General features: G+C 44.2%; 3 protein-coding genes across 3 annotated transcripts; 1 reads left to right on the top strand and 2 right to left on the bottom strand.

The window, feature by feature from the left end:
* Positions 1–1,358: 1,358 nt before the first annotated feature.
* Positions 1,359–12,569, bottom strand: LOC128880749 (protein artichoke). Its single transcript, XM_054131140.1, has 12 exons — positions 12,383–12,569; positions 7,474–7,726; positions 6,519–6,806; positions 6,060–6,297; positions 5,753–5,999; positions 5,260–5,514; positions 4,778–5,094; positions 4,305–4,602; positions 3,574–4,054; positions 2,936–3,199; positions 2,632–2,860; positions 1,359–2,422 (listed from the first exon to the last, which is right to left on the bottom strand). Exons 2-12 carry the CDS (start codon positions 7,724–7,726, stop codon positions 2,086–2,088), a joined length of 3,207 nt encoding a protein of 1,068 aa, XP_053987115.1. The 5' UTR covers positions 12,383–12,569; the 3' UTR covers positions 1,359–2,085.
* A 1,530-nt stretch (positions 12,570–14,099) lies between these two features.
* Positions 14,100–15,867, top strand: LOC128880799 (uncharacterized). The gene is made up of 4 exons (XM_054131254.1): positions 14,100–14,260; positions 14,325–14,368; positions 14,982–15,247; positions 15,546–15,867. The coding sequence occupies exons 1-4, from the start codon at positions 14,215–14,217 to the stop codon at positions 15,652–15,654; spliced, it is 465 nt and encodes a 154-aa protein (XP_053987229.1). The 5' UTR covers positions 14,100–14,214; the 3' UTR covers positions 15,655–15,867.
* A 615-nt stretch (positions 15,868–16,482) lies between these two features.
* Positions 16,483–24,727, bottom strand: LOC128881110 (uncharacterized). Its single transcript, XM_054131844.1, has 5 exons — positions 24,654–24,727; positions 22,686–24,108; positions 19,481–22,184; positions 19,302–19,394; positions 16,483–19,223 (listed from the first exon to the last, which is right to left on the bottom strand). Exons 1-5 carry the CDS (start codon positions 24,725–24,727, stop codon positions 17,389–17,391), a joined length of 6,129 nt encoding a protein of 2,042 aa, XP_053987819.1. The 3' UTR covers positions 16,483–17,388.
* Between the last annotated feature and the right edge of the window lie 2,595 nt (positions 24,728–27,322).

Here is a 27,322-nt window from a genome sequence, read left to right as displayed (position 1 = left end):
TTTTCTTACAAATATGCACCTTTTTTTGAAACACCAGGATTCTTTGCAGTACTCCGTGTGTTCCTTTACTTTCCTTTTCCTCGGTTTCCATGGCAGCGGCTTACCTGTTAAATAAATAAATGGAAACAGAAGCAAAACGCCCTTCGCGATTCGTGCGAGAGGAGGCTCGAAGGGTCGATTGTTTTTTCCGTTCGCGTCGAGGTTGATAACGATCGCGCACGCCATGCGTTTACTGATTCAATGTCCCGTTAAGCGTCGACGAAACAAGCTCGTTGCGGAGATGGGCAACATTCTTATTCGGATACAAATTTCGGATGTCGAATAAAAAATGAACGATATTTCATACGTTGCTTGCTCGATAAAAATTACGATCTGAATTATAATAAAATCAACTGTATTTTAGGTTGGACAAGTAGAAGCAAGTTTAAGTACATGTTTATAATGGAAAATTGATTTAGAAACATGAAGCCCATCATTTAAATTAGACTTTCTTCGATAGATATATGGAATTACACAACGGATGATCCTGAAGAAACGGTTCGTGAAACGTCGCGTGGACGATCGCGTTGACGCCGTTAATCTTGCTGGGTGATCGTTTTGCGGAAGCGACAACTTCCACGGGACCTCGGCCTCATTAAAAATACCCCCAACCCCCCTTGAGCTGTTCTTCTTCCTCCAGGATAACCGTGGATGCTAATTATAAAGCACGGAATAATGAAATCATCTAGGCGCACGGGGATCGCGAGACCGCTGACTTCCTTGAGAACTTTTTCACTGGGGCCCCGAGAGAAACGCCTTTATTAGCGCTGGTACAACGTGCTCTGTGGAATTAGGCTCGCAGGGATTAGCCTGCTGGAGTTATTAAGACAAATTGTCCACTAATCGTCTCAACCTCCCAACTACCTAACGACCTTCAATTATTCCCTGCTACCATCTCCTTCCTGAGGTCCTTCTATCAATTAATCATTTTTCAGTCACCTTGTATTAGACGTAGTTTGTAAGGTGAAGATGCCTGAGGTACGATAACCAGAAAAGTGGAGAAACGTACATAGAATTTCATCAATTTAACGCATTTAATCACTTTTGAAGTTGGAATAACTAATTCTAAATAATCTAATAAATAAGAGGAACAGAGTCAATCATTGTCAAATATGAATATATAAACCAAGATTTCTTGGAACTTGATGTAATCTTATTGGAATGCGAAGAATCGTGGATTTCAGAGTTTTGAAAGTACCGTCTTGTAATATAGGGATATGAAATTCGACAGAAAACTATGATAGGACTTTTGATTAGGAAAGCTATAATTGATTAGGACCAATTGAATTCCGAGCTTAAGACTACCGATCAGCGTATATTTTTACAAAAATAAATACACGACGTTCAACGCCTTTGTCGTTCTGGTACTGGTAACGTATACAACCTATGTACAGCCACGATCCACGTCGCGACATTGTTCTTTCTCGAGGTCGCTATTTACACGTTTAATTCTGGGACGCAAAAACCTTACAAGCCAACCAACCAAACTTGTCCATCTTCGATTTTGATGTAAGTTTGGCTAAATATTTATATAGCAGCCTTCGAAATGTATTTCGTTGATGAAATTAAGAGTGAAAAGGTTGAATGCAGAAACTAATACGTAGAACACCACAGTTGTAGGAGTCGATGGACATGTATAGAAAGTTTCATAAAAATCTGCAGAAATGCACACAAGTACAAAGGAATATTGCCTCTACCTTCCTTCTTAAGTTTGGGGGTAATTTTCTAAACATTCTCTACTTGTTGTTATCGAAGGTCGAAGCCAGAAGACCTCGTCTTAGGAAAACTAGCTTTCTTCATTTCCTGATTCATCAAGGTCCTATGCTTGACGTCCCCCTCCTACCATTGAGTATTTTAAGGATTCTTATTCTTGATTATCTTCTTACCCACGAAACCATGTACTAACAGCTTCAAACAAAGTATGACCTTGAGACGAACAGGTTTGGTCGTTCCAAAGTCAGCGTCCCTCGTTTCACAGCACGTCGTTTCCTAAAACAGTCGCGAGAAAGAATCTCTGCGCTGTTGCAACGCTCTCCTTTCCTGCCGTTATGCTAGAATACTGCAGGACAAGGCGATTAGGATCAGAGACACAGCGCCCATGAACCTCGTCGCAGAATCAAACGCGCTCTGCGTTAGAATCTGACACTGAGAGCTTCGAAAGTGCTTCACGTTCCCCTCAGAGTCCCTCGCGAGGACGCATAACTCGTACTTTGACCTGGAGTCCTGAAGATCCTGGATCTTGAAGGATCGCTCGCTGTAGATGAGGTCCTTTTCGATGGCCAACTTGCTGCTTCCAGATTCGCGCACCACAACATAGAAATCACCGATGTCTTCCCTTGATGTCACGTACCAAGTCGCCTTCCAGCTGTTGTCGTCCTCGTTGCTGAAAAATAAGATTAAGATAAATATGGAGATTTGAGGTTTTAGTCCCCATTTTGGCAAATCCTTGGGGTGTTGGTGTAGTTGCAGTAGGTGCAGTAGGTGCACACTACGACTTTCACCTACTGTTATTCTAACATCAATGTCAACACCTCCCACGCCAACACACGTGTCCCCCTTTTCCAAGTTTCGATAAATCAACTCGATACTCACTATTCAATATTTCGATACTTTACGTCTGGAGTGATGTCGAATTCAGGGTATTCCTTCACCTCCCTCTCCCCACAGCCCATAAAATCTTCAGTGACCTCCGAAAAGAGTTTCCCAGCTAGGAAATTCGGAGTCCTACAGGTAACGTTCGTCCACTCGTTCGGTGTTTCCGTGTGCGTGTTCAGCCACCTTTTAAGGGGCCTCGCGTAACAGTCGCAGTGTAACGGGTTCCCTGATAATCGCGTTTCATTACACATTATTCTCCCTCTAGCGAACGTCGCCAAGTACATTCCTGAGTTATCTTTACCCGAATACTGAAGCTTCGTGCCGTTCGCTATGATCTTCATGAACGCGTCGTCGAACACGCCAAACTCGTTGGACTCCAGGTTGAGAACCTTCAAATTCGGCAGCGGTACGATCTTGTTCAAGGGTATGTGAGTCAGGTGATTGTGACTCAGATGCAGATTAGTCAGGTTCAACGGTGGATCGAAGACGTCTGGTTCGGAGAGGTCGTTGATCTCGTTGTAGGAAAGATCCAGTGTCTCTATGGCTGTCAGGTTCCCGATCACGTCTGGAACGAGCCATTTAAGCAATGGAGGATGAAAATATTTCATTGAATTGGTAGAAAGGTTGGGTTTGATAATGATTTAACTTTTTTACGTGGAATCAGATGTTGAAACAGGATTTCACGAATAATTGATTTTTTCTTTTCGGAATTAGATTGAAAAACAGTATTATGAAAGTGAATTTGGAGTTTCGAAATATTCATAGGAATTTTTGAGACCATTACTAATATTACTATACCTCTGATACTACGATTCATTGACTAGTTTCTCTATTTCGATCCAGAAAATCCATGATGTCTGATGCACTATTCTTTCAAATAATTTCATTAGCAAGGGACCAACCCATACGTTATTTCACCTAAACAACCCCATTACTCACATCTTCGAATCTCGTTGATGTTATTATGACTGACGTTCAACGACTGAACCTTCTTGGTGCCAACGGTGAGTTCGAAGGTGAGGACAGGCATGGTGTTGTACGAGAGATCGAGCTCCCTTAGCCTATAAGGGATCCACGGGTCGTTTGGAAAGGTTTTCCTGGTGACGAAGGATATCTTGTTGTGACTGAGATTGAGCCTTTCCAGAGACAGACAGTCGTCCAGAAGTCCGTGAGTTTTGTTGTCCAGGCTTTCCAATTTATTGTGAGAGAGATCGAGAGTCCTCAGGGAGACGAGGCCCTGGAACGCTCCATTTGGTATGCGACTGAGATCGTTGCCTGTCAGATTCAACGTGAGCAGTTGCAGCAGCCCTTCGAAAGCGCGACTGCTCACGTTTCGTATCCGATTGTTGGCCAAGTTCAGCTCGAACACTATTGGCAGGCGTCCGAACGCTGCTTTTCCTAGCTCGGTTAGCTGGTTATTCTGAAATTGTTGTTTTTAGCTAACTGTTTATGTACATTTCGTGATGTAGAAGCGATGAGAGATTGATCTCGCTCTCACTTGGCCAAACAACACGTGCTAGAGTGTCTTCTGCACGTGAAATTTGAATTTATTTAAGAAGAGAATGCACAATAAAAATTAGCTCAAGTATGCACGATAGCATGTGACGTGTCCTCAAGTGGTGAAATAAATATTTCGAGTAGTATAAATTTAGTTGTTTGAATTGTTCAACCTGTAAGCGAAGATACTGCAAACTGCTCAGTGTGCTGAGTGCTTGCCACGGTGGTTTCGTCATGTTGTTCGCCTCCAGATTCAGGGTCCTCAAGGTCAACAGGTTTTCGAAGCTCCCATACTTGAGGTTATCTGCCAACCGATTTCTGGAGAGGTCCAACGTGAGAAGAGCGTTCATCGATGGCCACACTTCTAAAGTTGGTATCTCTTCGAGTAGATTCTCGGACAAGTCCAAAGAGGCCAACGAGATCGGCAGCTGGAAGATCTTTGTCAGTCGATTGCTCCTGACTGTGAGGATCCTGGAGAAACGTTTGATACACCTTTATGTTTATATAATAAATATGTATGTAATACCTATGTAAATTTAACCCATTCACTGCCAACTACGAGATGTCTCGTAGAATTATTGCAAAATGAGTTCGTAAGTGTCAGTTTGTAAAAGCTATTAGGATTTTAATCAAATTGCCGAATCACCTGCAGCTAGGCAACCTAGTCAGACTGCCACGTGCGACGTCTGTCAGCTGATTGTAGCTCATGTCCAGCTCCAAGAGCGTCGGCAATGGGCCAAACGTGGACGGTTTGATCTTCTCCAAGGAATTGTGCGACAGATTCAAGAACCGTAAACTAAACAGGGTTTGAAACACGGCGTTGTGTATCTCCGATAAGTTGTTGTAAGACAGATCGATCGTGTGGAGCTCGTACAGCTTTGGGAAGGTCTGACGGGGCACCGAGTGTATCAGATTATGGGAGACGTTCAGAACCTTCAAGCCTGTCATGTTGTGCAGAGGCACCTGGAACGATTAAAGATAGTTTAAAGATACGACTATCGTACTGCCCTCTTTAACTTTTCAATATCTGAGGAAAACGAGTAACTCCACATCCACCGAACTCCAATAGAACGTGGGCTGACCACGTAAGGGTGCAGCTCTTTGGTAACGTACCGCAACTCGAATTACCTGGTTCAGGGCGGTGAACTGATTGTAACTTAATTGTAGTTGAGTGGCATAGGTTGCGCTATCGAACGAGTACTTGGAGATATTGTCTAGCTTGTTATGACTCAGGTCCAGGACCGTCAGGTTCACGCAGTTTTCGAAAGCTCCTGGCTCTATCTTGGCGATCTCGTTGTGCGACAAGTTCACCCTGGCCAGATATATGTCCTTGAACGACAGCTTCTCCACGACGGTCACGAAATTTTCAGAGACATCTAGCAACTATGGAAAAAAATATGAAATAATTAGTGTTTGGAAGTCATATAATTATCTTAAAGAACTTTGAAAGAAGAACAATATATATTTATATTAAACACTCTAAATATGAATCAAGAAAGAAAGATTAAGTGAAAGATTAATAGAATATCTTCGGTAATCGCAGAGGATATACATATGTATCAGTATTAGTAGATTCTAAAGATGATTTTGAATGTGTTAGCTATAAGCAGACTACTGGTACCTCAGCAAACTGCAGCTGATTGAACATCTGATAATCGATCTTCTTGATGAAGTTCCTGGCCAGGTCAATGGTGCCTATCCTCGTGACTGGACCGAACGTCCCCCTGCCCACATCGTTGATCTGATTGTCGCTCAGAAACAGTCTCACCAAGAACCGCATCCCACGGAAGGTGTTCGAATCGAGCTTCCTGATTTTATTATGGCTCAGGTTGAGCACCTTCAGGAGAGAGTTCCTCGCGAAAGTACCCCTACGAAGAAGATAATAAACGAAATATACGATGAAATGAATTTCTCCAGGGGCTAAGTACCTCTTCAAATCCGCGATCGCGTTATGGGAGAGATTGCACCAGCCCATCTTCGTTAGATCGGCCAAATGCGATCCGTCCAGCTTGTTGATCAAATTATGGGACAGGTCCACGTACTCGGTGTCTCTGAGACCTTTGAATTGATTCCTCTTCAGCTCCTTGATCTCGTTATCGTGGAGATCGAGCCTCTTTAGCTTCTTCAGGGCTGTCAACGCCTCCACTGGCAACGAGGTCAAAGTCCCTAGAAAATGACAAATTGAGTGGAAGATAGTAGATTCCTTTTGTGACGATGCGATGGATGTCTATCCAGTCGATAATAATTATTCAATTGGAAAGCTCGAATAGCGAAGATTTTGAAACCGTTTTTTATTACCTAGCAATCATCCCCTCCACGTGTCAGTACTATGCATTAATCGAGACCCTCGCGCAATAATCGGCCCAATAAACGAGGCTCTACTTTACCGTTACTGATCGCCAGTTTCTCGATTCTCGCAGCAGCTGCGCTCTCGGCGAAGCTGTTCGCTGGCAGGGCGGTGATTCGATGGCCAGCAATGCTCAGGATGCTCAAGTTCCCCAGGATCTGCAAAGCCTCGCGTGGGAATTTCTCCAGAACGCTGTTTATCACGTACAGCTCCTGGAGAGTCCGATTCACGCCGAGGAAACTGTGCTCCTCGATCAGTCTCAACGGGGTGTCGATAAACTTCAAGACTCGGACGTCTAGAGGATATAACGCTGGACCATAGAAACGCCCTTGCAACGAAACAGAAGAAAGTCAGTTGAAATTAGATCTGTGGGGGGTGCTTGTCGAATTTTTCATTATGAAAAATGGTATGAAAGTGATTGAGAATCGTATAATTTCCATCTACTTTGTGTTTTCTTGTTAGCTTTCTTGCTTCGAGAAAGTGTACGATGTTGCTAGGAATAATTATTGGCCCACAATGTGATGGTTTTTGCACATTTGAATGCAATGAAAGAAAAGTGCGCGCGCCGAGACGGAACAGCGAATCGAGTAACGAGGTTCGAACCAATTCCATGAACGAAGAGAGGGGTTGCTTTACGAACCAAGGCCTATTACACTTAGGCCAAGTACGGTTGTGGGTATAATTTATTTACTGGTAAACGAGGGAGTGGTTCGATATGAAAGAGAAGAGAGAAATTACTCGCGAGAATTTCTAATTTAAAATCAAGGAAAATCAATTTATAAAAAGGCTGTGTTTATAGTTGACAGTAATTTATAGAGTGGTACTATTAGTAGCAGATGCTATTACATATTTTTTAATACACGTTACTTTGCATTTTAAAACTTAAATTTGATTTATTTGTATATACCAAGTGAAAGTTTTTAGTGAAAATCATAATTCTACTCCGAGGCAGTGCTATTTTATGGAAATTGAATATACCAAGGAGATATACCCACCTATGTTACATTTGTACAAAACGAGTTCCTCGATGGGCATGCCCTCGTTACCCAGATTGGAGAAGGCCAGGCTGAGGCTGGCCAGATTCGTGTTTTCGCAGTGGATGTAAAGCCCTCTGTCGCTACCTCGTACGCACACGCAAGGGTAGATGTACTTGGTCTCACTTGGACACCTGAACCGTGGCCCAGGTGGAACATAGCCGCCCATAACGGACAGGACCATAGTCCATAGCAACGGGAGAACAAGTATCATCTATGAATCAGACGATTACGTGTTTCGGTTATTATTTATTTCGCTAACGGATGCAAACTTATCAAACACAAGTTTCATCGTACAGTTGTAGTCAGAAACCCCTTTCACTCGACCCTGCAAATGTACCAATATTATTAAATATTATATTTGAAGATATTAAGTTCTAATAAAATGAGGAAGCTACCATCTTCGCTCTCTTCTTCAGAGAACTGAATAGTTGAGTTAATAAAATTGAAAGGAACTCTAACTCGTCTCGTTTACCTCGGCTCCAAAACTTGAAGCTTCGTTAGCTTCACGATAAATCCGCCATAAATCCTTTTTGGTTGAGTACACCAGAACAAAAAAAAAGCGCTAACGGAAACGATTCCTCGAAACTGACGTTTATTAATCACAGCTTATGTCGTAATCGCACTGTTTAGCGCGAAACGTGAGAAAGTTTTTCCCCGCGCGGTCCGTTGGCCCCGTGTCAGATCCGCGCCGCGATAACACCGCTATAGATATGCCCGCGTTAATTAAAATTTACTTCGATTAGAAACGCGATTCCTCGTGCCAGCAAGCCTGCCTTGTCATTTTCTCAGCTCGCTTTGAAAAATAAACCGTGACGCATTTGCGTTTCGAAACAGCTTCGACGACCGACTTCCGTGTCAGCGACTCCTGGATTACACGATAATAAATAAGAACTGATAATAAATAAGAAATGATAAGTAAGAAATAGATTCATTCTTTCCACAACCTGATAAAAGATCTTTACGATCTTTGTATCTTGATTCAACTCGTCATAGAATTGTTTGTAGTAGGAATTTATCCGAGTTTCTCCAACATCACGGATTAGCAATTTGCGGTTCTTCAAATAATTTATCGCGGCTCCTGATCAGAGTAAAATGATCGAAATCACATTCCTGTTAAATCGTGCGCAGCTTAATTGAATGCATATTTCAAATAACGAAAATATCCACCTAGCTCCTCCGTCTAACACTATTATCTAAAACATGGAAGAAATATTCAAAGATGATTTTCTCGAGGAACGAGGAGAAAAATCTTGTTTAAGGATCTCAGGGATCCTCGAGTTTCTTGAGCACATTTAACAAAGTGAATGTTTGGATCGAGGTCGATCGAAAAATCGACGTCCCACTCGTACGGATGATTCATTAGGACCCGTTATGTACAAAAATGAGAAAATTTCGTGGGCGCGCACCGCGTCGCGTCGTAGCGCGACTAATTCGTTCGCGAATCGGCCGCACGGCTACGCGGCCGCGAACGCCATCCAGCAGAAACAAAGAAGTCATAAAGAGACGAACGACCTCGTTGTTGGTGACGCTTCCTCGCTGCGGCGTGTCGTGGCTGAGAGGAATCGCGTGCAACAACTGTTATCCACCGTGTATCTGTTTAATCAGCGATCCGTCCTGACAATTCCGGCCACGAGGTCACCGCGATGAAAGATAAATCATAGCCGCTGCTCGTTGGGAACAATTACCTTAATGAAGTTTTTACAAATATCCCGAACAGAGGGCTGTAATTTCATGCGACACGATCGCGCCTCGTCGGGTGTCGCAAACTAGCTGCCAACCCATTGGCTCATCCCTATGCTAAATCTGACACTTCTCGGACCGACATTTCCTGTTGTGGTGAAATTTTGTTGCATTGTCATCTTTGGAGATGTTTACACGTGTCTCGAAAGATTTTTCAGAGTTTCGACGAGTAATGATTTCATAGCTATTCGAAGAGTATGGCTAGCCTTTTAAAAATACATAAAATACTTACTTAGAGAAACTACATATCCGGATAAATGAAATCGTTTTCCCTAGTCGAAACCGCCAGTCGTAATTAGAAAATGAATTCCACTTGAACGATAACCTTCCCTCGATTATCCTACATTCCTTTGGCGATATAATCCTTTTATCGATAACTTTCTACAGAGGAATTAATCCATTAGTTGGCTGCTTGCTACTTATTCATTTTCCAACAATAATCTGAAGAATTTTTCACGTTAAAGGTAATGAAATATGTATATTTACTTTAAAGGGTCCCTTCCCCTAAAGCTCCTGAAATATATTTTTCTAAAATTATAATATGTATATGCAAAATTGAATAAATAATGCAAAACACGGTAATGTAACTATTACATTTGGTCACTCTAAAAACATGTTACCGTTTATAATAATTATGATAATTAATAGTGCATAATCTGTACATTGTTTGTAATTTATTAAGAAAGAACCTTGCGATTCGAACCGGATCGAACGCTCCTGAGGCCCACTGACCTGAGAAACGCGAATCAGCGTTGCTTATTACGGTTCCAGTAATCTAGTAATTCAGAGAGCGAGAAGCTAAAAAGAAAAGCGCGGTGATCTAGTTTCGCTGCTCGTTTATGCAACGTTCCGGACATAACACGAGCCTTCCATGACAGCCAACCATAAATACGTCGCTTACCATAGAAACGATTGTTTTCTAGGAAGTTTTCAGAACTTTTTTCGACGAATCAGCTGTCAAATGTTCCAGAACGTGCACAGAAAGCAAATCCTAACGAGTGAGCTAACTGTTCCTTAGGTGTTCCAGTCATTGTTACTTCTCCTCCTTTGGCAAGATAATTATAATAATGACATAGCAAGTCCCAGACGTATTCGTACTCTCTTCGGTAGTCGTTTCAAACTTACCGATACGATGTATTAATAAAATGAGAATATTATATTATTAAATTTCTTATTTATAAATATCTATTCTCTTTTATTTAATTAAGCTTTCGAATAACAGAAATTTGCCCGAAAAATTACAATTCTAATATATCTCGACTATGAACGTGGAATGTATGGAATAATTTGATTTATAGTTGGGCTAGGATTCCGATACTATATTTTCCAAACATCTTTAACGCGTGTTAACGCGCACGCAGAACGAAAACACTTGCTCCTTTCACTTATTTCGAGGCAACGATAGCGCCGCCACTGGGACAACCAATGAACCGAATCACTTTGATTTCAAACTCGTATTAAAAAATCCACTTGCACCGGTTCCGTTGACGTAATACCGCCGATTTGACATCTGATATTTTGCTTTACGGCCAGCGGACCCAGCGTAACCATAGAAAGCGAACCAGCGAAGAGAGAATCGACAGAAAGAAGCCAGATGAGGTCATTAATTCGAAGAGGCGCAAAGATGTTAACGGTCAATAATTAGGAAGAAATCCAAGTCTCGTGAGAAATTCAGTTTCCGTTCACCGATCGCGGAAAGAATAATTGTGGCACGAACAAAATACAATATAGCCACGCTCCACTTTCCGACGCCAATTAATGTTATTATTATCAACAGCACAGTGGGGAAAGCTCGATGAATCTCGAATATAATGTCAATTGTTCGCTCTTGTCGTATTTTCATTCGATTTCGTTTTCGAGAAATCGAAATCTGCAGAATGGCGATTGCGAGATCGGGGATCGTGCTCGCATTTCTATTTCTTCCGCGTGAACCGAGACCAAGGATATTTTCGTTTCACCAGCCGTCCTTGCAGTGGTTAGGAAAAATGTTACTTTTTCCGGTCACCGTGACAAGGACTGTCGCTATCGACGTTATCCGACTCGGAGTCCTATGGTAAAATGATCTTGAAATCGATAATGATCATCGAATAATTGTAGCTTTCGTACCAGCCATGGATATGGACTTGTCGCTCTAAGATGGAATTATTAACGTCACACAATTTTCGAACAATCAGAGATGGGGGCAATATTTTGTTTGAGTAATAGATCAAGAAATAAACAACATACAGCAATTTATTTACGATTGTTATCCGATGAAGGAGTGTATTTTTAATGGAATTTCAACGCGTCTTACCGACGGTATATTAAGGTAGATTAAGGTACGAAACGAACGAAATGAAATCGAAAGTTCGTCATTAGAGTGAAGCAATCGCTGGAAAACAGCAATCGTGTTTACCAGTTTAATTGCCTACGAGCCACATTATCTCCTACCACGCATTGAAATCACCAGTCAGCGCAGCACGAACGCACGTGGATACACAACACGCGACATCCACGCGTTTTTGCTGCCCGTCCATCGAGCAATTGTCAATTGTAAATTCATTTTCATATAGAGCTTCGATCGTTAAGATTACATAATAAATTCCAGAACCGAGAGAAATGTTTCTTTCGAAATTTTTCTTTTAGAGTAAAACGAATTTGGAGAAGGAGAATGTTTACTTGTGATAGAAATGAATGTAGGTATTTTAAGTAAAAGTGTAAATTTTTAAAATTAGACATACCTCTATACACTTTGCTGAGTTTTATCAAAAAAGTGTGAATTATTCACTTGGATTAATTCTCGGAGAAGACTGAGGATCGACGCGAAAGGAAAAATTACCTTTTTCAACCGATTCATTTTGATTGTGTGTATCCGAAGTCTAAATTATGCTAAAAATCTAGTTTCCATCTGTGACAACCTAGCCATCGCAAAGGAACAAAGCTCTCCAAACGATTCTTTGTTTCTCGAAATAAAAACAACCTTATTCTCGATCATTGATCGCGTTTCTCAATCAATTACGATTCATAAACATACGCTACTCTTGATTGCGTATATCCAAAGAAAAAAATACGTTAAAAATCTATTTCTTACCTATGACAACTGTTAAATCTAACCCAGTTTCGATACTTTTTACCAATTAAAAAATACCTTATTATTGCACTTTCCCCGAATGGATTCCGAAAGCACCGTGACAGTTGCTTTTTGGACGACCTTGTCCTCGGATCACATATTCGTCGTTTGGACCAGTCCGTGGTTTTCGTGCACGCGCGCGTGCGCGCTTTCTGACAGATGAGAGGAAACAGGGAGAGAGAAACAAGTTGAAAGAGGAATTCACGAAAACGTTTCACCGCGTCTCTGTCTTCGAGACATTCTGCCAGTGGTACCTGGATGAGGCTGCCGTGAAAACTGAGCCGTGGCTCGGAGCTGAAGAGAAAGGCGGCCTGAGAAGTGAGACCCTCTCTCATTGGGAGTTGATACGCGCTGTCCTTTCGTGGACACGCGACCCTCTGACTCTGAGTCCACGACATTTCTACTGGACTGGGATTCTAAAGTTCCACTCGATTGGTTCATTGGATAGCAGTGCTGTATCTGCTACCGTGCACCAGCTCCTCTAAGTAAAAATAATTTTTCGTTCGTGTGTTATTTATATCGAAAACTTGGAAAAAACGAAACATGGAGATTAAAAATATAGAACCAGTTTGGGCCAAAACAGAATTCTTATATCAGATATCCTCTAATATTTTTGTAGAGGAATATTCGAAATGGGGCAAGTTGTTTCGACAAAAACTGATCCTTTATTTTTAAAGAAAGAACCTTTCTTTTCGAATGTAAATTACGACCTAGTGATATAAGATTAAGTCTAAGGGGAGAATAATCAGGGTCCTGAACAAAATAATATTCCAAGACGTTCGTTGAATCATATGTGCCTAAACACGGCCCTGACACGCCGCGCTCCCAGTAGAAGAAAGTCCACGCGAAAACGACTGGCTGCTATTGGTCAACTCGAGTGAAAGTCGCTTAGAACTCGGTTACCTGGATTTTTCGCCTGCCAGAGTCATCTGTTGGGTACCTTGAAATATTCCTACCGAGATTTTCCATCGATGTTATCGTTTGAACGATAATTACTTAATCATTTTAAGAAATTAAACATTTCTTTAGCTGATCAATCACATATTGGGCCTTTAAAATTAACGTTAAAGAGATGCTGATTATTGAAGAATTCGTAGCAATTAGAAAAATGTGGCTCGTATTTCTATGTAAATATATGTATAATAACAAAGCTATGGCTGATGGTACTTGAATCAAGATAATAGTCATGTGTGAAACTTGAAACAGGATGTAAAAGTGGGCTTTATCCGCCTCATACGATAGATGTATTTCTCAGCAAAACCAATGATTCGCTACATGAAAACGGTTCATCCCTAAAAGCCTCAGTTAGTATCGTTAGTGTCACAAAGAACCAGACTGTTAAGCCTCAAATATATGAATTTCCAATTATGGAAAAAATTGGAACCACTGATGTCAGCGCACCATGCGCCCTGCAACATGAGTCGGAAGATGACAATTTTTTTCGCTAAAAATGACTATGGATATCTAACAAAAAATTGTCCTTTAAAGTTCAAAGAGCACTTTGGACACAATAAAAAAGCCACTTGACCTAACTGCATAAGAGTTCTGTAAAAAATTATCAAATATATGTATTAGAATCGAATAATCGTTTTGGCGCTGATCAAGGTAACCCCTTAAACGGCATCAAGTATTTTCGAAGTGACGCGAAACGAGCGGATATCCTGGTTAACCATCGTTTAGGTCGTAACGAGAAAGACCGTCACGGGTTTCGAGAAATTACGCGCTCATTAAGGTCGATAAGTTGTCGGAGTAGCACGATGATCCGAGAGTGTCAGTAAGGACGGCTGCTGCATCAGCCGAGTATCGAATCGGTGTCTAAAAACTGTGAATCATCTTTGGAATATTTAATCATGGACCAGGAAGTCTCGTCACTGTTCAAGTGCCTCTTGCTGCTCTGTAAGTAGAAAATAATCGTGGTTAGTGTGACAGAAGGGAAATGATCGGACGTATCGTCTCGCAGGGATGTTGATCGCAGTCGTTGGCTTACCAACCCTGGGTTATGTCGTAAGGAATCTCGTTTATCCAGAAGGTAACACCAGGGGCGGATCTACCATGGAGCCGAGGAAGCCTTGGAGGGTTTTTCAACGGAACTCTTTATTTATTGATGTTTTTTAATTTAATTGTTATTTAGGAGAATCAAGGGTAATTTGGTTTGTTCTTGGAAAATGGGGTAGTTTGTGTCAATTACTTTTTTTTCTAATTTTAATCATTTTTGTTGAAATTTAGTAAGTCTAGATCTGCCACTGGGTATCATTGTTGTCAGTTAGGCCCCTCGAAGACGGATCAATTGTTGAGAATTTTTAATACGAAAACTATATAACGTAGGACATTCAAGTTTTGATACATATACACATACATATAGGTTTTGAATATATCTTGTAAAGTTTCCACTGAAAGACATTGGAAAATAGCGCACCATGATTTTTTTTTATTCCACGAGTAGGTCCCAAAATTCTGTGGAGAACAAGATGTACTTGAAAGTATGCATGTTCGTGTATTAAAATTTAAACTTTATATATTATATAATTTTCATATTAAAAATTCTCTTAATTAACCTGTACTGTCGCGGAGGCCAGAGTAGTTACGAACGTTAATAAATAATTTCCGCGTTCGACAGGACCGAACTCGCTTGGAGACATACGAGGATCAGTCAGCAGAGTCGAGCGATCTCGATCTCTTCGGTAATCTGACTTTTCGATTTTCCTGCGAAGGTAAATCAATCGGCTTGTACGCCGACGCAGACTACGGTTGTAGAGTTTTCCACGCATGCGACGATTCTGGCCAAGGATTCCCTGTTATCTGCCCTAACTACACGTTGTTTGATCAAAGGGAACGTGTCTGTTCGGACGAAGGACACGTTGATTGCGCACACGCGAACGAATGGTGCATTAATTTACAGTATTTCATCCTGACCTTCACACTGAACAAAATGTTGATATTTAGAAACTTTTCCTGGTGATACGAAATGTCTAATATGAACATGTGGTACATAGATATATACATATATTAAGAATAGATAACTTGAACAATCTTTCTGTCAATTTTTATAAAAATATGATAATCCTAATGATCGAAATTTAGTCAAATTAGAATGTTTAAAAAGTAGACAGATTTATTTGAAATTCTAAGCTAGAAGACTCCCTTAATAGAAGTATGTTTTCTATAATTTATGTTCCGTTAGGTTCTACTTGAACGACCTGCCATACTCCGAAGAAGTGACGGAAGAAAACGACACAAAACAGGACGAAGAGGAACAAGTTCCTTCGGTTCTACCCCTCGTGCTATCGTGATGCATCTTTAATTAACCTCTTACAAAATGACATACATTCGATACAGAGCATTCAATTATTTCAACAAATACTGTCATAAAACTTACCCGACACTTTTATCCTTGATGTGATTGCGATTGAGTTATAATACCTGAAGTTTCACTTTGAACATTGTACATTTTAAAACAAAGTTATTTAGAGACCAATCCAGTTGCAATACATTTTCTTTTATTCGAATAAGAGACGTTATTTTGAACCCTCTATTCCCAGATATACTCAAAACACAAACTTTCTATCGAATTATTGGTAAACAGTTTTATTTAATAGTACCAAACTCTCGCTATCGTGAATCGTAAAGTTTGTAAAGTGTGAGCGAACTAAAAGCAAAAGTTTTCGGACAAACGAACCTGTTCCCAACGAAGAATTCGCCGAATAAATGAACGGGCTCGTTTTCGTTTCGGCTTTGATCTCCGAAGAGTTCAATGCTCGATCACGTGATCTCGCGTGCCGTTTGCTAGACTGCCATCGCAACCAGGTGCAACGTAAAAATGCGAGTAGATGGAGGGGACCTTCGTCTCGCGCTAAGAATAATCTCTTATCTTAACCCTGACCTTTCGAGCTCCAGCGGGTCCTCGAGGCCCCCCATCCAGAGTTCCCTACTGCGCTAGGCTGAACGATTTAAAGTCCTTTCTTCGTTCTATTCCTTCTTTCTCCTCTTGCTAACGCACCTAACATCTCGGAACACGATCGCGTTTCTTACACATATAGCAGGGAAGGGGAAGGGTTGATGAATCGCTCGAGCCAAGGAAGCGAGGGTGCCATGGATTCCCATACGTTTATTCTCTTAAACGTAGTATCGGCGAAAATCGCCCACCGTCTTACAAACTAGAGGTTTTACAATATTCCAACCTAGTTTTCTATTATTATTGAGCGCATATCGAGTACATGGAGATCGATTAGAGAATAGCGTAATGGAGAAATTGTTATACCCGTCACCCGTGAATCCCCCTAGGAACGAAAAATGAAGTGAACAGGATCCGAATCATTCGTTCCCGACTAAAAAAAAAACCGAGTCTCTGCAATCCGTGCTACTAAAACAGAAAGTCTACGTAGATATTTCCAAGAAGATCGGAGAGATATCACCGACCATCCTCGATCGTGTACGAAAGATAATTAAAGCTAGCCCCAATGGAAACGTTCACTGTCGATCAGCCATCAACGAAACAAAACGACGAACTCTGCGACGACAAAGCTTCGCCGTTAACCGTTAGTAGACCAAGTGCCGTGCATAACTAAGATCCTAAGAAAGTATAGCCGCTACACGTTTTACCCTAAAACCCTCGTGCTACGTTAAAATGGCTCCCAGGCGAGACTACACGCGCGAGTCTAATCCGAGCAGTGGCGCAACCACTCGCAAGCGGGGGAGTCGGTTACCCTCTACAAAACCTTATCGAAGACACAAAATAGAGACAAATTTTCTATAAACATTTTTCTAAAATCTTACAAATCCTTACACTATCCTACCTTCATACTCTTTCAAACATTGAATATTTATAGCAATCGTTATCTTGCAGCCCTCTGGCGGCGCCACTGCTTCCAGCTCAGCCCCGTAATTCTATCGTTAAGTATCCGTTCGAGATATCGTGGTGTCTATCCTTATGGCTACGGTCACCAGATTTAGTCGAGCGATACCGAGGTCGTTCATGCACGCAAGTAATTTACTTTAAAGCAACATCTCGATCACGAGGATTCGGTCTACAGGCCGCGATACCGAGAGCCAGATACGGGCCCGTGATTGATGGGCCAGGAGACGGATGGTCCCACCTTGTCGTTATCGTAGACGTACTTAATCTGCGGATGTCTGTTCCCCCCGAAGAATGTGTCCCGGATCATTCCGATTACGGCCGAGCCCATGGCCATGTTGCTGATCATCCCAGCCATGGACGCGGCCGCCCGCGCGTGCGCCACGGCCATTTGAAGCAGAAACGATAAGACCACCCCAACTGCTGGCATCATCTGCATCATCTTGTCCTTCATCGTCCTGCCCAAGTGCGCGATGGTGCTCGTCATTTTCCGGGGCAGGATTTCGTCGTCCAGTCGCGGCAGCTTCACGATCAGACCCGACCTCCTGCCCTCGACCTCCTCCTCCTCCTCCTCCTCCTCCTCCTCCTCCTCGATGATTCTGTTTTCATTCACGTCGTCCGCCACGACAGGCTCCGTTAAATAATTCCCCGAGTGCTTCGCAAAGTACGTCTTCAACAAGTTCTTGGCCCGCTTCTGTCGCTGTTTTTCTTCTTGGTCTCTGGAAGACTCCTTCTCCAAGTCGTACATCGCTTGACTCTTCAAGGATAGAACCTTGGGTTCGTGGCCACCATTTTCTACAGACACGATGTCTACTTTCTCGCTGCTCGGAGCAGTTTCGTCCAATGATCTGAACCGATGGTGCAGGTTTTGCAGTTTGTCCGCGAGCCTGCTGTGCAATCGTGGCCCGAAGAGGACCCCGAAAGCATCGTAAGCGTCCTCCAAACCGAAGTACTTGGCGTTGTCGTCGTCCGCGTCGGAGTCGTTCTTGATCTTGTTGAGGAACATGGTGATGATCTCGTCGTCGTTCATCGATCTCTTGATGTCGACGTACTCCTCGCTGTCCTTCAGGAACTGGATGTCAGACTCCCTCGAGCTGTCTATGCTCCTCTCCCTCTTCTCCTTGTCCTTCTTCGGCTTTTCGCCTTCTGGACGCTGATCTAGGACTTCCTCCATGATGTCGCTGATGATCGTCAATATGCTGGGGAGATTCTTGTTGTCCTTGAGTTTAGCACCCCTGCCCTCTCTGAAACCAGAGAAGCTGATACCCAGTTCCCCGTTTCCGTAGCCTGTGATCTTCAGGAAAGCCAGGTTCGTCTGGAACTTCTCGTCAACCAGTTTTTCGTACCAATCCAGCATCAAGTTTTCTATCGCCTCCTTCCTCGTCAACAGTTCCTTCTCTACGTCGCTGGTGGACATGCCAAACAACTCCTGCACCTGCTGCTCCGTGTCCAACGACCGTCCGAAGATACCGAAGCCCGAGAGAGAAGGCAGAGACGGTAGATTGCTGACGATCAGAGGCCAAATGAAGATACCCAAACATCTGATAAAGCTTGCACCCGTGATGCACTGGATAACCTGCTGCGCGAGTCCTCTGCTCGACGATTGTTGGTCCAGGTCCTCGACGACCTTCAGTATCTCGTATTGGTCGGCGGTCAACGAGCCTCTGATCGTGCCGTTCAAAGTGTCGACGAAGTAATCCTTCGATTCGGAGCGCGTATCGCTGCTCGATCTGACGGTCTCTCTGACTTTAATTAAAAGCTGAAGATACTCGGATTCCGTGATGTTTGGAAACGTTGAGGAGGACGAAGGACTCTCAGGTGGTCCGTCGATCTCGTAAAAGATGTTCGAAAGCTCTACGCTCCTGCGTCTTCTGGCGCTCGACGACGATCTCGAGTCATCGGTCTTTGCTTGCTGGACGACGTCGTGTAACGGAACCTTCTCCTTCGAGATGTCTATGAGGATTCCTGGCGGTTGGCCAGCGTAGCCGGGTACTGCTCCTTGGTTACCTGCAAAAGAGGCAGACGTTAGAGACAATGATCTGCAGGTGCAACGAATGCCAAACTATCGATAGATTCACCACCTACTGACGGCGTAATCGAGGCTCCTTGGATTTGAGACTGAGAGAGAAATTGGGCTCCAGAGGCTCCCTGTCCAGAAGATTCGGCAAACGGTGGTATCTGGGAAAGTTCAGTCGGCTGAAAGCTCCCGTCAGGCATCTGCGGCAGGCTACTAGGAAGCTGGGGAATCCCTGGAACATTCTGACCAGGAGCATCGAGATTCGGCAGAGAGGGAAGCCGCTCCAAGGAAAGCTGAGGGACGCTGGTCAACTGAGGTGGCTGGACGATGTTGGAAATGTCTGGCAGAGAGGAAATGTACTGCTTCAGAGTGGGCCAGCCAGTGTTCTGCACACACGCCACGAAGTTGAAGCTCCTCGTGCACTCCAACATATTCGCCACGTAGACCGCTCGAATCGGCTCTGGCATTCCAGCTTCGATCAGCCTGATGATATAATCCTGACGCTTGGTTAGATTATAGAAGGCTAGATTGCTGACGTCCAAATAAGATTGGCCGAGTTTCGCGCTCGACGTGTCCAACGAGTTCAGCAGAATATTCTCTATTCTTTCCTCGGCTTCCAGCAACATCAATGCTTCCGTTTTCTGACTCTTGTTCTGGGCCGTTTGCCCCTCCAAGCTCGATGATTTCTCAAGGAATACCCGGAATTTGATCCTCGGAGTATTCTGATACTCACCGAAATTGGGAAAGTTCGGGAGGAACGGGTAAATTTCAGCAATCGTCGGCCAAGTAATGTCCCTGGTGCACTCCATGAAGGTCTTGTCCTTGAGGCATCGCGACATCTTGCTCAAGTAGTTTGGACGTAGCGGGACCGGCAGCAGACTTTCTGCTATCTGCGTGATTCGTACCTGCTGCTCTGTGACGAAACTGCCTAGCTCCTCGGACTTGACGATACTCGGAACGCTTGGCAAGTTTGGAGCCGAGACCTGCACGCTCCTCAGGATGTTCTGTATCACCGATTCTGGCACCTCGTTGAAGATTGGGTAGAACCTGGTGTCGGTGATGGTCACGGTGGTGTCTCCGGCCAAATCGGTCTTGACGTTGGTTTCTGCGAGTGGTCGAACCTCCTCGGTGACCTTCGTCAGATTCTGTTTGGCTGGAGGAGGCGTAGTTGCCGAGGTGTTGACGAGAGACCCGAAATCGGGGAAACTGGGCAGCCAGGGGAAGTACTGCGACATCGTCGGCCAGATCACGTCCCTGGTGCACACCAAGAAGTTGTTTATTCGAAGACACTCGATCAGCTGAGTGGCAAACTCGGTTCGAACACCCTGGGGCAGCAGGCTGTCCACGATGTTCACGATGTTCTGCTGCTGTTCGGTGATCAAGTCGAGGAACTGCTGGTTCTTGGTCCCTGGAGCCTGAACGGTTCCTCGGTTCAGATTCAGAGCTTGCAGTTGCACCGATCGGAGGATGTTGAAGATGACAGACTCTGGGTGCTCGGAGAACAGTGGGTCGAACCTGGTGCCCGTCACGCTGATCACTGGAACGTTCTGCTGTGCCTTGTCTCGAGATTCCTTATCTTGAAAACGAGAGGTAACGGCCTTTTCGATCTCAACGACCGCGCCGACGCGTTCCTGCGTCTGATCCTTGATGGCGATTTCCTTTACTTCCAGCTGTTGCTGGCTATTCGAAGAATCAACTAGTTCCGTTTTCAGCTCGGGAATAGGAAACTCGGGCAAGTTCGCTACATATCTGGCGATCGTCGGCCACATGACGTATCTCGCGCAGTCGATAAAGTTGTCGTTCTTCTGAAGGTAGACGAGGACTTCGGTGACGAGAGCTGGTCGAGCAACTGGAGGGATGAGACATTCGACGGCTCGCAGAATATCCAGCTGACTCTTGGTGAACGTCGTGAAGGTTATCACGTTTCCTGTCAGGAGAAACGGCGATACTTCCGAAGATTTGGGAAGGGACTCTCGTACCTTGAGCAAGGTCTCCATGATCTTCGCCTCCAGTTCATTGGAAGGTGTCAGAAGCTCCGGACCGTTCTTCAACACGACAAAAGTTGGCGTAGCTGGTGCCTGTTGGTCAGAAGTGCTCCCAATTGGCCAGTAGGAACTCAAGTCTGGATAGCTCGGGATCTCCGGGACGTAGCTGACGATGTCCGATATCCCTGGAATTTGGAAGTCTGGTAGTATCCCTGAGATGTCTGGGAGAGTGGGTATGAACTGTCTGACGGTGGGCCAGGTCGAATACTTGATGCAGGAGAGGTAGTTGTACTCCTTCATGCAGTTGACGCTCTTTTGAACGAATTCAGGTCGATAGGAAACTGGAATCAACTGCTCCGCCATGTTGATCGTCAATAATTGATCCTGAGGTATCGGAGCACCGTAAGAGTCCACGGAGCGATCCAAGAAAGATGGCGACGTAGATATCAGTGGCTGCTCCTTCAAAGTCCTCTGGAGAACCTGAATGATCACCACCTCTGGCCTAGGCTTCCTCGTTCTGGTGGCATCGGCATCCACGACCTCTGGCAGCTCGCCAACGTCTCCCGAGAAACTGGGGAAGGGAAGGATGGGGTACTGCGGATACAAGTCGATGCCAGGGTTCCAGGAAGGATAATCTGGGAACGCTGGCAACGTTGGGAAGTACTGCTTGATCATGGGCCAGGCAAAGTACTTTATGCAGCTGAAATATTCGAATCTCCTCACGCAGGAGAACATCCTGTCCGAGTATTCTTGGCGCAGCGACAAGGGCAACAGTTTCTCTCCCATCTGAATAATACCCAGCTGGTTGGGGCTCAGAAGTTCCTTCAGGGTCTCGTTCTCGGGATTCACGTACGACACCAACGTCTCGTCGCTGGGATAGGATTCCAGGGCGTCCTGCAGGATATTGTACACCACGGTCTCCGGGGCGATCAGTCTGACCTGATGAAGACTATGAGCTCTGCCCGACTTTGGTCTGTTACCCTGAAACAAGTCGAACAAGTTTATCTCGATTGGTAAATTGTCGAATGTCTGGGTGACGGAGTCGGGTAGATTGTCCACTATGATCGGCCAAACGAAGATCTTTATACAATTGAAGAAACTGAGCCCTCGAATGCACTCCGCCATGTTGTCGACAAACGTCTGCCTCTCTCTCACGGCTAACAACTGCTCGGCGCATGTGATTATCCGTAGCTGATCGTTCGTCAGCCCTAGATCTTTCGTATCGTTCGCGTACGACTCGTTGGAACCTTTAATTTTTTTCAAGGAAACGATCTGTTCCAACGCTATCAGCATCTGGTTTTCGGTAAAAGGTATTCCAGGGAGGATCTCTGCGGCCTGCTCTTTTAAACGGATCAAAAGTGTCCTGTTTCTGACCTGCTCTTGAAGCGACACAGCTTGCTCCCTCCATCTCTTAAGAATATTACCCCCTAACAATTGCCTAGAGTCTATTAATTTAATGTCTTTTACCTTGTTCGACTGCTCGTTCTGGACATTCTCCTGGGTGATGGTGACTTCGTCCACTCCAACGTTGCGTTTCGAGTTCAAGAGCTTGGTCTCGTCCAGCTTGTCGGTGTTCTGGGCGCCCAGGGCGTCGTTGCGAATGGAAATCAGCTTCTTGATTTGCCCCTCGACGATCGACTGCTGCTCCCCGTCGGGAATCTTCTTCTCTTCGGCGTTCAAGTACACGGTGGAACTCTTGCGTCTGGATTTTCTCGGGCTATCGTCCAAATACCGAAACTCTCTGTCCTTGTTCGACTCCTTGTTGTCCTCGGGATTCGAATTCTCGTTCGAAGGGATTCTCTCCTCGAGCTGAACGCTGTCTCCTGGGATTTCTTTCGGCAGTTCGAGTTCTGTGATGGGAGCCTCTGGAGGAATTATCTCTACGGAAGCTTGTTTCGCGTCGATTTCTTTTTCCGGCCCATCCTCTTCTACTTTAGGCTCAGCGACTTGTTGAGCTTCGACTAACCTCTTTCGTCCACCAGCATCGTTATCTTCCAAGTTGTTTACATTCTCTCGCGAAGGACCAACCCCTTCCCCGTCCACTTGCACGTCGAACCTCCGAATTCCTTCGTCCTCGATCTTCTCGAGCCCTGGAGCCCCGTCGGTTTCTCCAAGGTCAGACTTACCTATAAGAGCCACGTCGTTTCTCCTCCTCTTCTTAGCCACGCTGGCCTCCTCGTCGTCCTGCTTCAGCGCGTCGGCGTCGGCGTCGGCGTCGCCGTCCCCGGCATCGACGTCGATCTTGGCGTCTCCATCGCTCGATGGCTCGTCATCGGCCAGGTCGATTCTCTTCGACTTCTCTTTCTCAGGGTCGAGATCCTGAAGGGACGCCAAGACGTTCTCTCTCGGCGACTCGTCGAACTTGTCCCCTTCCTCGGCCTTTGGCTGCGGAATCTTCCCATCGACGTCCCTCGGTTTCTCAGGCTCGATCTCAGGCTCTTCGTCCTCAGCGCCATGGCTCTCTTCCGGCGCGAGCTTCCCTTGCACTGGTTCCCCTTGCGCACTGTTCACCTGCGGTTCCTTTGGTGCAATGTCGGCTTTGTCCTCGATCGCCGAATGTTTGGCCCCGGGCTGGACCAGACTCTCCTCATCGCGGGGTACACTGCGCGCTCGACCGCCGTGAAAAACGAACAGCAGCAGAAGTAGCCAGAGGAGGGAACGAGGGAAGAGACAGAGGATACTCGTTAGCTGTGGCCGTCGCGAGTTGAGTGCTCTCATGGTCGCGGTCGAGAGGCGAATGTCTCGGCCACTTCTGAGCCGGTCTATGGTCACCCATGCCGGAGAGGTATGGTAATACACATACCATCGTCCGGGCAGCGGGGAACGAAGATGACCGTGAGAGTGTATATACGGGAAACGTTCAACCAACGAGACGCGGGGAATCGCGAGACTGTGTGGATAGGCAACATCGGGGCATTCCCATTTTTACATTGCCCCCTCTCGGGTGCCCCCACGGGATTCCCAGTGGATCGGGTTCACGGTCTAACGGGTAGATACGTTCGGTACGACGACGCTTCCTACGAGCCGTCGAAAACGACGAATGAAAGATTCGCGGATTCGACCAAGTAAACGTTTACGATTTTCTTCTTTATTGCGTTGATATCCTTGATTATTCTGATGGCTGTGGAACCTGTACCTCTCTTATTGCCTGCTTTCCTATCTACTATACTACTACAGTATAGGGTGTAATTTTGTTAAGTAACTTCAAGGTTGAGTGTTCCACTTGCCTTCAAAATTAAGCTGTGACTAGATCATAAACATAAATCATAAACGTTATGATGTTTTCTTCTTATTCGATTTCCAATGTATTATTATTGTTATTAAACTCTTTTATTTTGCACACACAAATACAAAAGTATACATACATATATACCCGAATATACGTGCGTGAAACTGAAATAAGAGCACAATACGTATGTACAATATTACGTATACGTGAGAGGCGAGGTACAGCTAAAATTGCTATTATAAAACCTAGCCTCTTTGTGCGATAGACCAGACAAACTCATTGTTGCTTGAGTGGTAATTACAGTCGAAAATATTTTCTAGGCTAATATTCGAGTAGTTGGTTCCTAAACATTGAATAACGTTAATACGAGAAAAACGAATTCAGGTTTGAAAGGGTTAATCATTTGAATCAGGTTGGTGTACTGCAGCCAACCACTACCAGTATCCAGCTCTGTTTCTTCTTGCGGCCAGGACAGTAATGAGCCAATTAGCCTTGAGGCAGTGGTGCTCGAAAAGTATCGCGATGCACCTCTACACGTGAGACCACACGATGCTCATATTCAGCTCAACATTTCTGTCTACTCGAGCCTCTTCCTCGGATTCACGGGCTCTGTTGGGTCGACGTACGTTCGCTGATACGCGGAAAAAGTCGTCCCCTAGGTTACAGAACACTTGTGGACGCTACACGAACCCACCAGCTTCGAACGAGTCCCGGTTAATCGATACAGGGAATCAAGATTCTTGCGATTTTCAGACTTTGATGCGAAACTCTACTCGCGCGAGCCTCCGTTCTACTCTTCCAGTTTGAGGAAGGAACACGTTGCCACCAAGAAGAATATAAGGAACAATAGGTGGCTCGCTTTTTCTAAATTTCCAATTATAGGATTAAATAAACATTTTCTCTATCTTCTCTACGAAAGAACGAATTGCATAAAATCATAGCTTCCTCATCTTCAGTTTTTTTACTCTCAATCGTTTTTTACGTAACCTTGTTTTATTCTCTTCCTTTCCAACATCTACATTTATCACATAGCGTGCTAGGTCATACATTAGTTTTGAGTACAACAAATATTAAGTAAATATTAATATTACTGGACCATTAAGTTTACGTTTTTCTCTAATGCCACCAAGTCCTACCCATTTCTGATCATTTCAGAGAAACTTCGATTCAACACTTCTCTGGAAATGATTGATCGAGACCAACGCACTAGATCGAAAGAAATTACTCCGCGGAATCGCGAGAACGATTGCGGTCGATCTCGCTTGTTTTTGCATCTCTCCGATTCAAGGTCACCTTGTCATAGGTCGTTACACTCGCCCCGTAGCTCCCCGCAAAATAGCGCGATCGAAACGATTTAGTCTACTCTATAACGACAAATTCGTCAACTTGAGACCAATTGCAACGTTGTTACACTTACTCTATGTAATTCGATAAATATATGCCAAGATTCAAATGTGCCTTTGAATTTTTCTAAAAAATTGCCACCAACTTTTTGGACAACTCGATACCATGTGTAATAGGTATCGATGAAATATATCTCGACAGTGAATAGTTTAAGTGTTAATGTGTCGACGAAGAATGCAATTTGTAGGCTATAAAGAGAAACTTTGCTTCGAGACAGGGAAATATTCGAACAATTAGTTGTTTCGTTGAGATCTTGATGTGATTCGCAACGAGCACGTTGAACGAACTTCGAATCCTCCGAAGCCTTCGCCGCGATCAAGAGCCCAAGAGTCGAAAGAAAAGGGAGCAAAACGGCCGCGGGGGAAGAAGCGGTCGTGGAGACTGGAAGATGCAGCTGGAACAAAGTGCAGATCAGGTTTCAGGTTTGTCTTTAATACGGTCTTTCTGGTTCTGGCGCAAAGGGGTTGTATTTTTAGTCCTTGAAGGAATCGAGACTAGGGGGGATCCAGAGAAGCTCCATGCTGCAGGGAGGGTGAAGAATTTTTACGGCGCGCTTTATTTTCCAAGATGGCCACCTCTTCGTTTCCATGTTCGGTCTCTTCTTCTCTCGTTCGTTGCCAGAGTCACCGAGCAAAGCCGATCCAGTAAACCTGTACTAGATTTCTTCCTTTTATTCGTCGAGTAGCCGCTCTTAAGGCGCGTACACAACGCTTTCGCCGATTTCGCTACCGATAACTCGAGACGAAAGTGCGATTCCAGGCTAGAATCGGTTATTCTGCTCGGTAACCGACGGTCGTTGTCCACTCCAAGCAATTTAAGCCGAGATTTTATTGTCGTCTGGAACTTTCCGTTTCGATTGGGCCAGAGAATCTGGAGGGTCGGTAAAGCCTCGATGGAAGCTGGTAGAAAGACGCGAAATCATGCTGAGTGTGCCTGTATCGAAATATGGTATGGTATGGCACGTTCGTCAGCTCACCGACGTGTTAATTATGAAATCAAGTATTTTATAAAAGTAGCTTCAGAGAATAGGGAATATTTTTAACCATTGCCGTTCCAACCGAAGCCTGTGCTACATCACATTTCTTTATAATTGTTAAGTATTTAAAAAACATCTTTTCATCTGTCCTTTGATCTTCTATTCCCTTATATTTCTTACATTAGCAAAAATAACGAAATTGATCATTTAAGCTTTATCTATTTCTGTGTGTATAGTTATGAATGCAAACAAACAAGCATGTGAATTATTTTAAATAAATCGTATCGTATCGAGTAGTTCCTTCAAAGAGTTCAAAAAATAATAAACATGAATTAGAAGAAGACGAATTATTAAAAAGAAAGCGATTACAGAGAAAAGAGAGTGGTTGACGTTAAAAATGAATTAATTGAAAATACTTATAAAATTGCACCCCTAAGGCTCGCTTTCTCTCATTATACATTCTCAGTCTATAGTTTCCTGGAGATGTAATCCCCC

This window comes from Hylaeus volcanicus, chromosome 8, assembly GCF_026283585.1.
Source record: "Hylaeus volcanicus isolate JK05 chromosome 8, UHH_iyHylVolc1.0_haploid, whole genome shotgun sequence".
NCBI lineage: Eukaryota > Metazoa > Arthropoda > Insecta > Hymenoptera > Colletidae > Hylaeus > Hylaeus volcanicus.
Note: the sequence above shows the minus strand (reverse complement) of the source record. Positions and strands in the feature narration are given on the sequence as shown.

Excerpts from the sequence above, each read along its gene's own strand:
- LOC128880749 (XM_054131140.1), bottom strand. The coding sequence starts at position 7,726 with ATGATACTTGTTCTCCCGTTGCTATGGACTATGGTCCTGTCCGTTATG. Across the intron at positions 5,515-5,752 it reads ATCAGCTGCAGTTTGCTGAG|TTGCTAGATGTCTCTGAAAA; the intron begins GTACCAGTAGTC and ends TTTTTTCCATAG. Across the intron at positions 3,200-3,573 it reads CATCAACGAGATTCGAAGAT|ACGTGATCGGGAACCTGACA; the intron begins GTGAGTAATGGG and ends GGCTCGTTCCAG.
- LOC128880799 (XM_054131254.1), top strand. The coding sequence starts at position 14,215 with ATGGACCAGGAAGTCTCGTCACTGTTCAAGTGCCTCTTGCTGCTCT. Across the intron at positions 14,261-14,324 it reads CAAGTGCCTCTTGCTGCTCT|GGATGTTGATCGCAGTCGTT; the intron begins GTAAGTAGAAAA and ends ATCGTCTCGCAG. Across the intron at positions 14,369-14,981 it reads TACCAACCCTGGGTTATGTC|GACCGAACTCGCTTGGAGAC; the intron begins GTAAGGAATCTC and ends CGCGTTCGACAG.
- LOC128881110 (XM_054131844.1), bottom strand. The coding sequence starts at position 24,727 with ATGAGTTTGTCTGGTCTATCGCACAAAGAGGCTAGGTTTTATAATAGC. Across the intron at positions 22,185-22,685 it reads AGAACGAGCAGTCGAACAAG|TCGGGCAGAGCTCATAGTCT; the intron begins GTAAAAGACATT and ends AACAGACCAAAG. Across the intron at positions 19,224-19,301 it reads GAGCCTCGATTACGCCGTCA|GTAACCAAGGAGCAGTACCC; the intron begins GTAGGTGGTGAA and ends CCTCTTTTGCAG.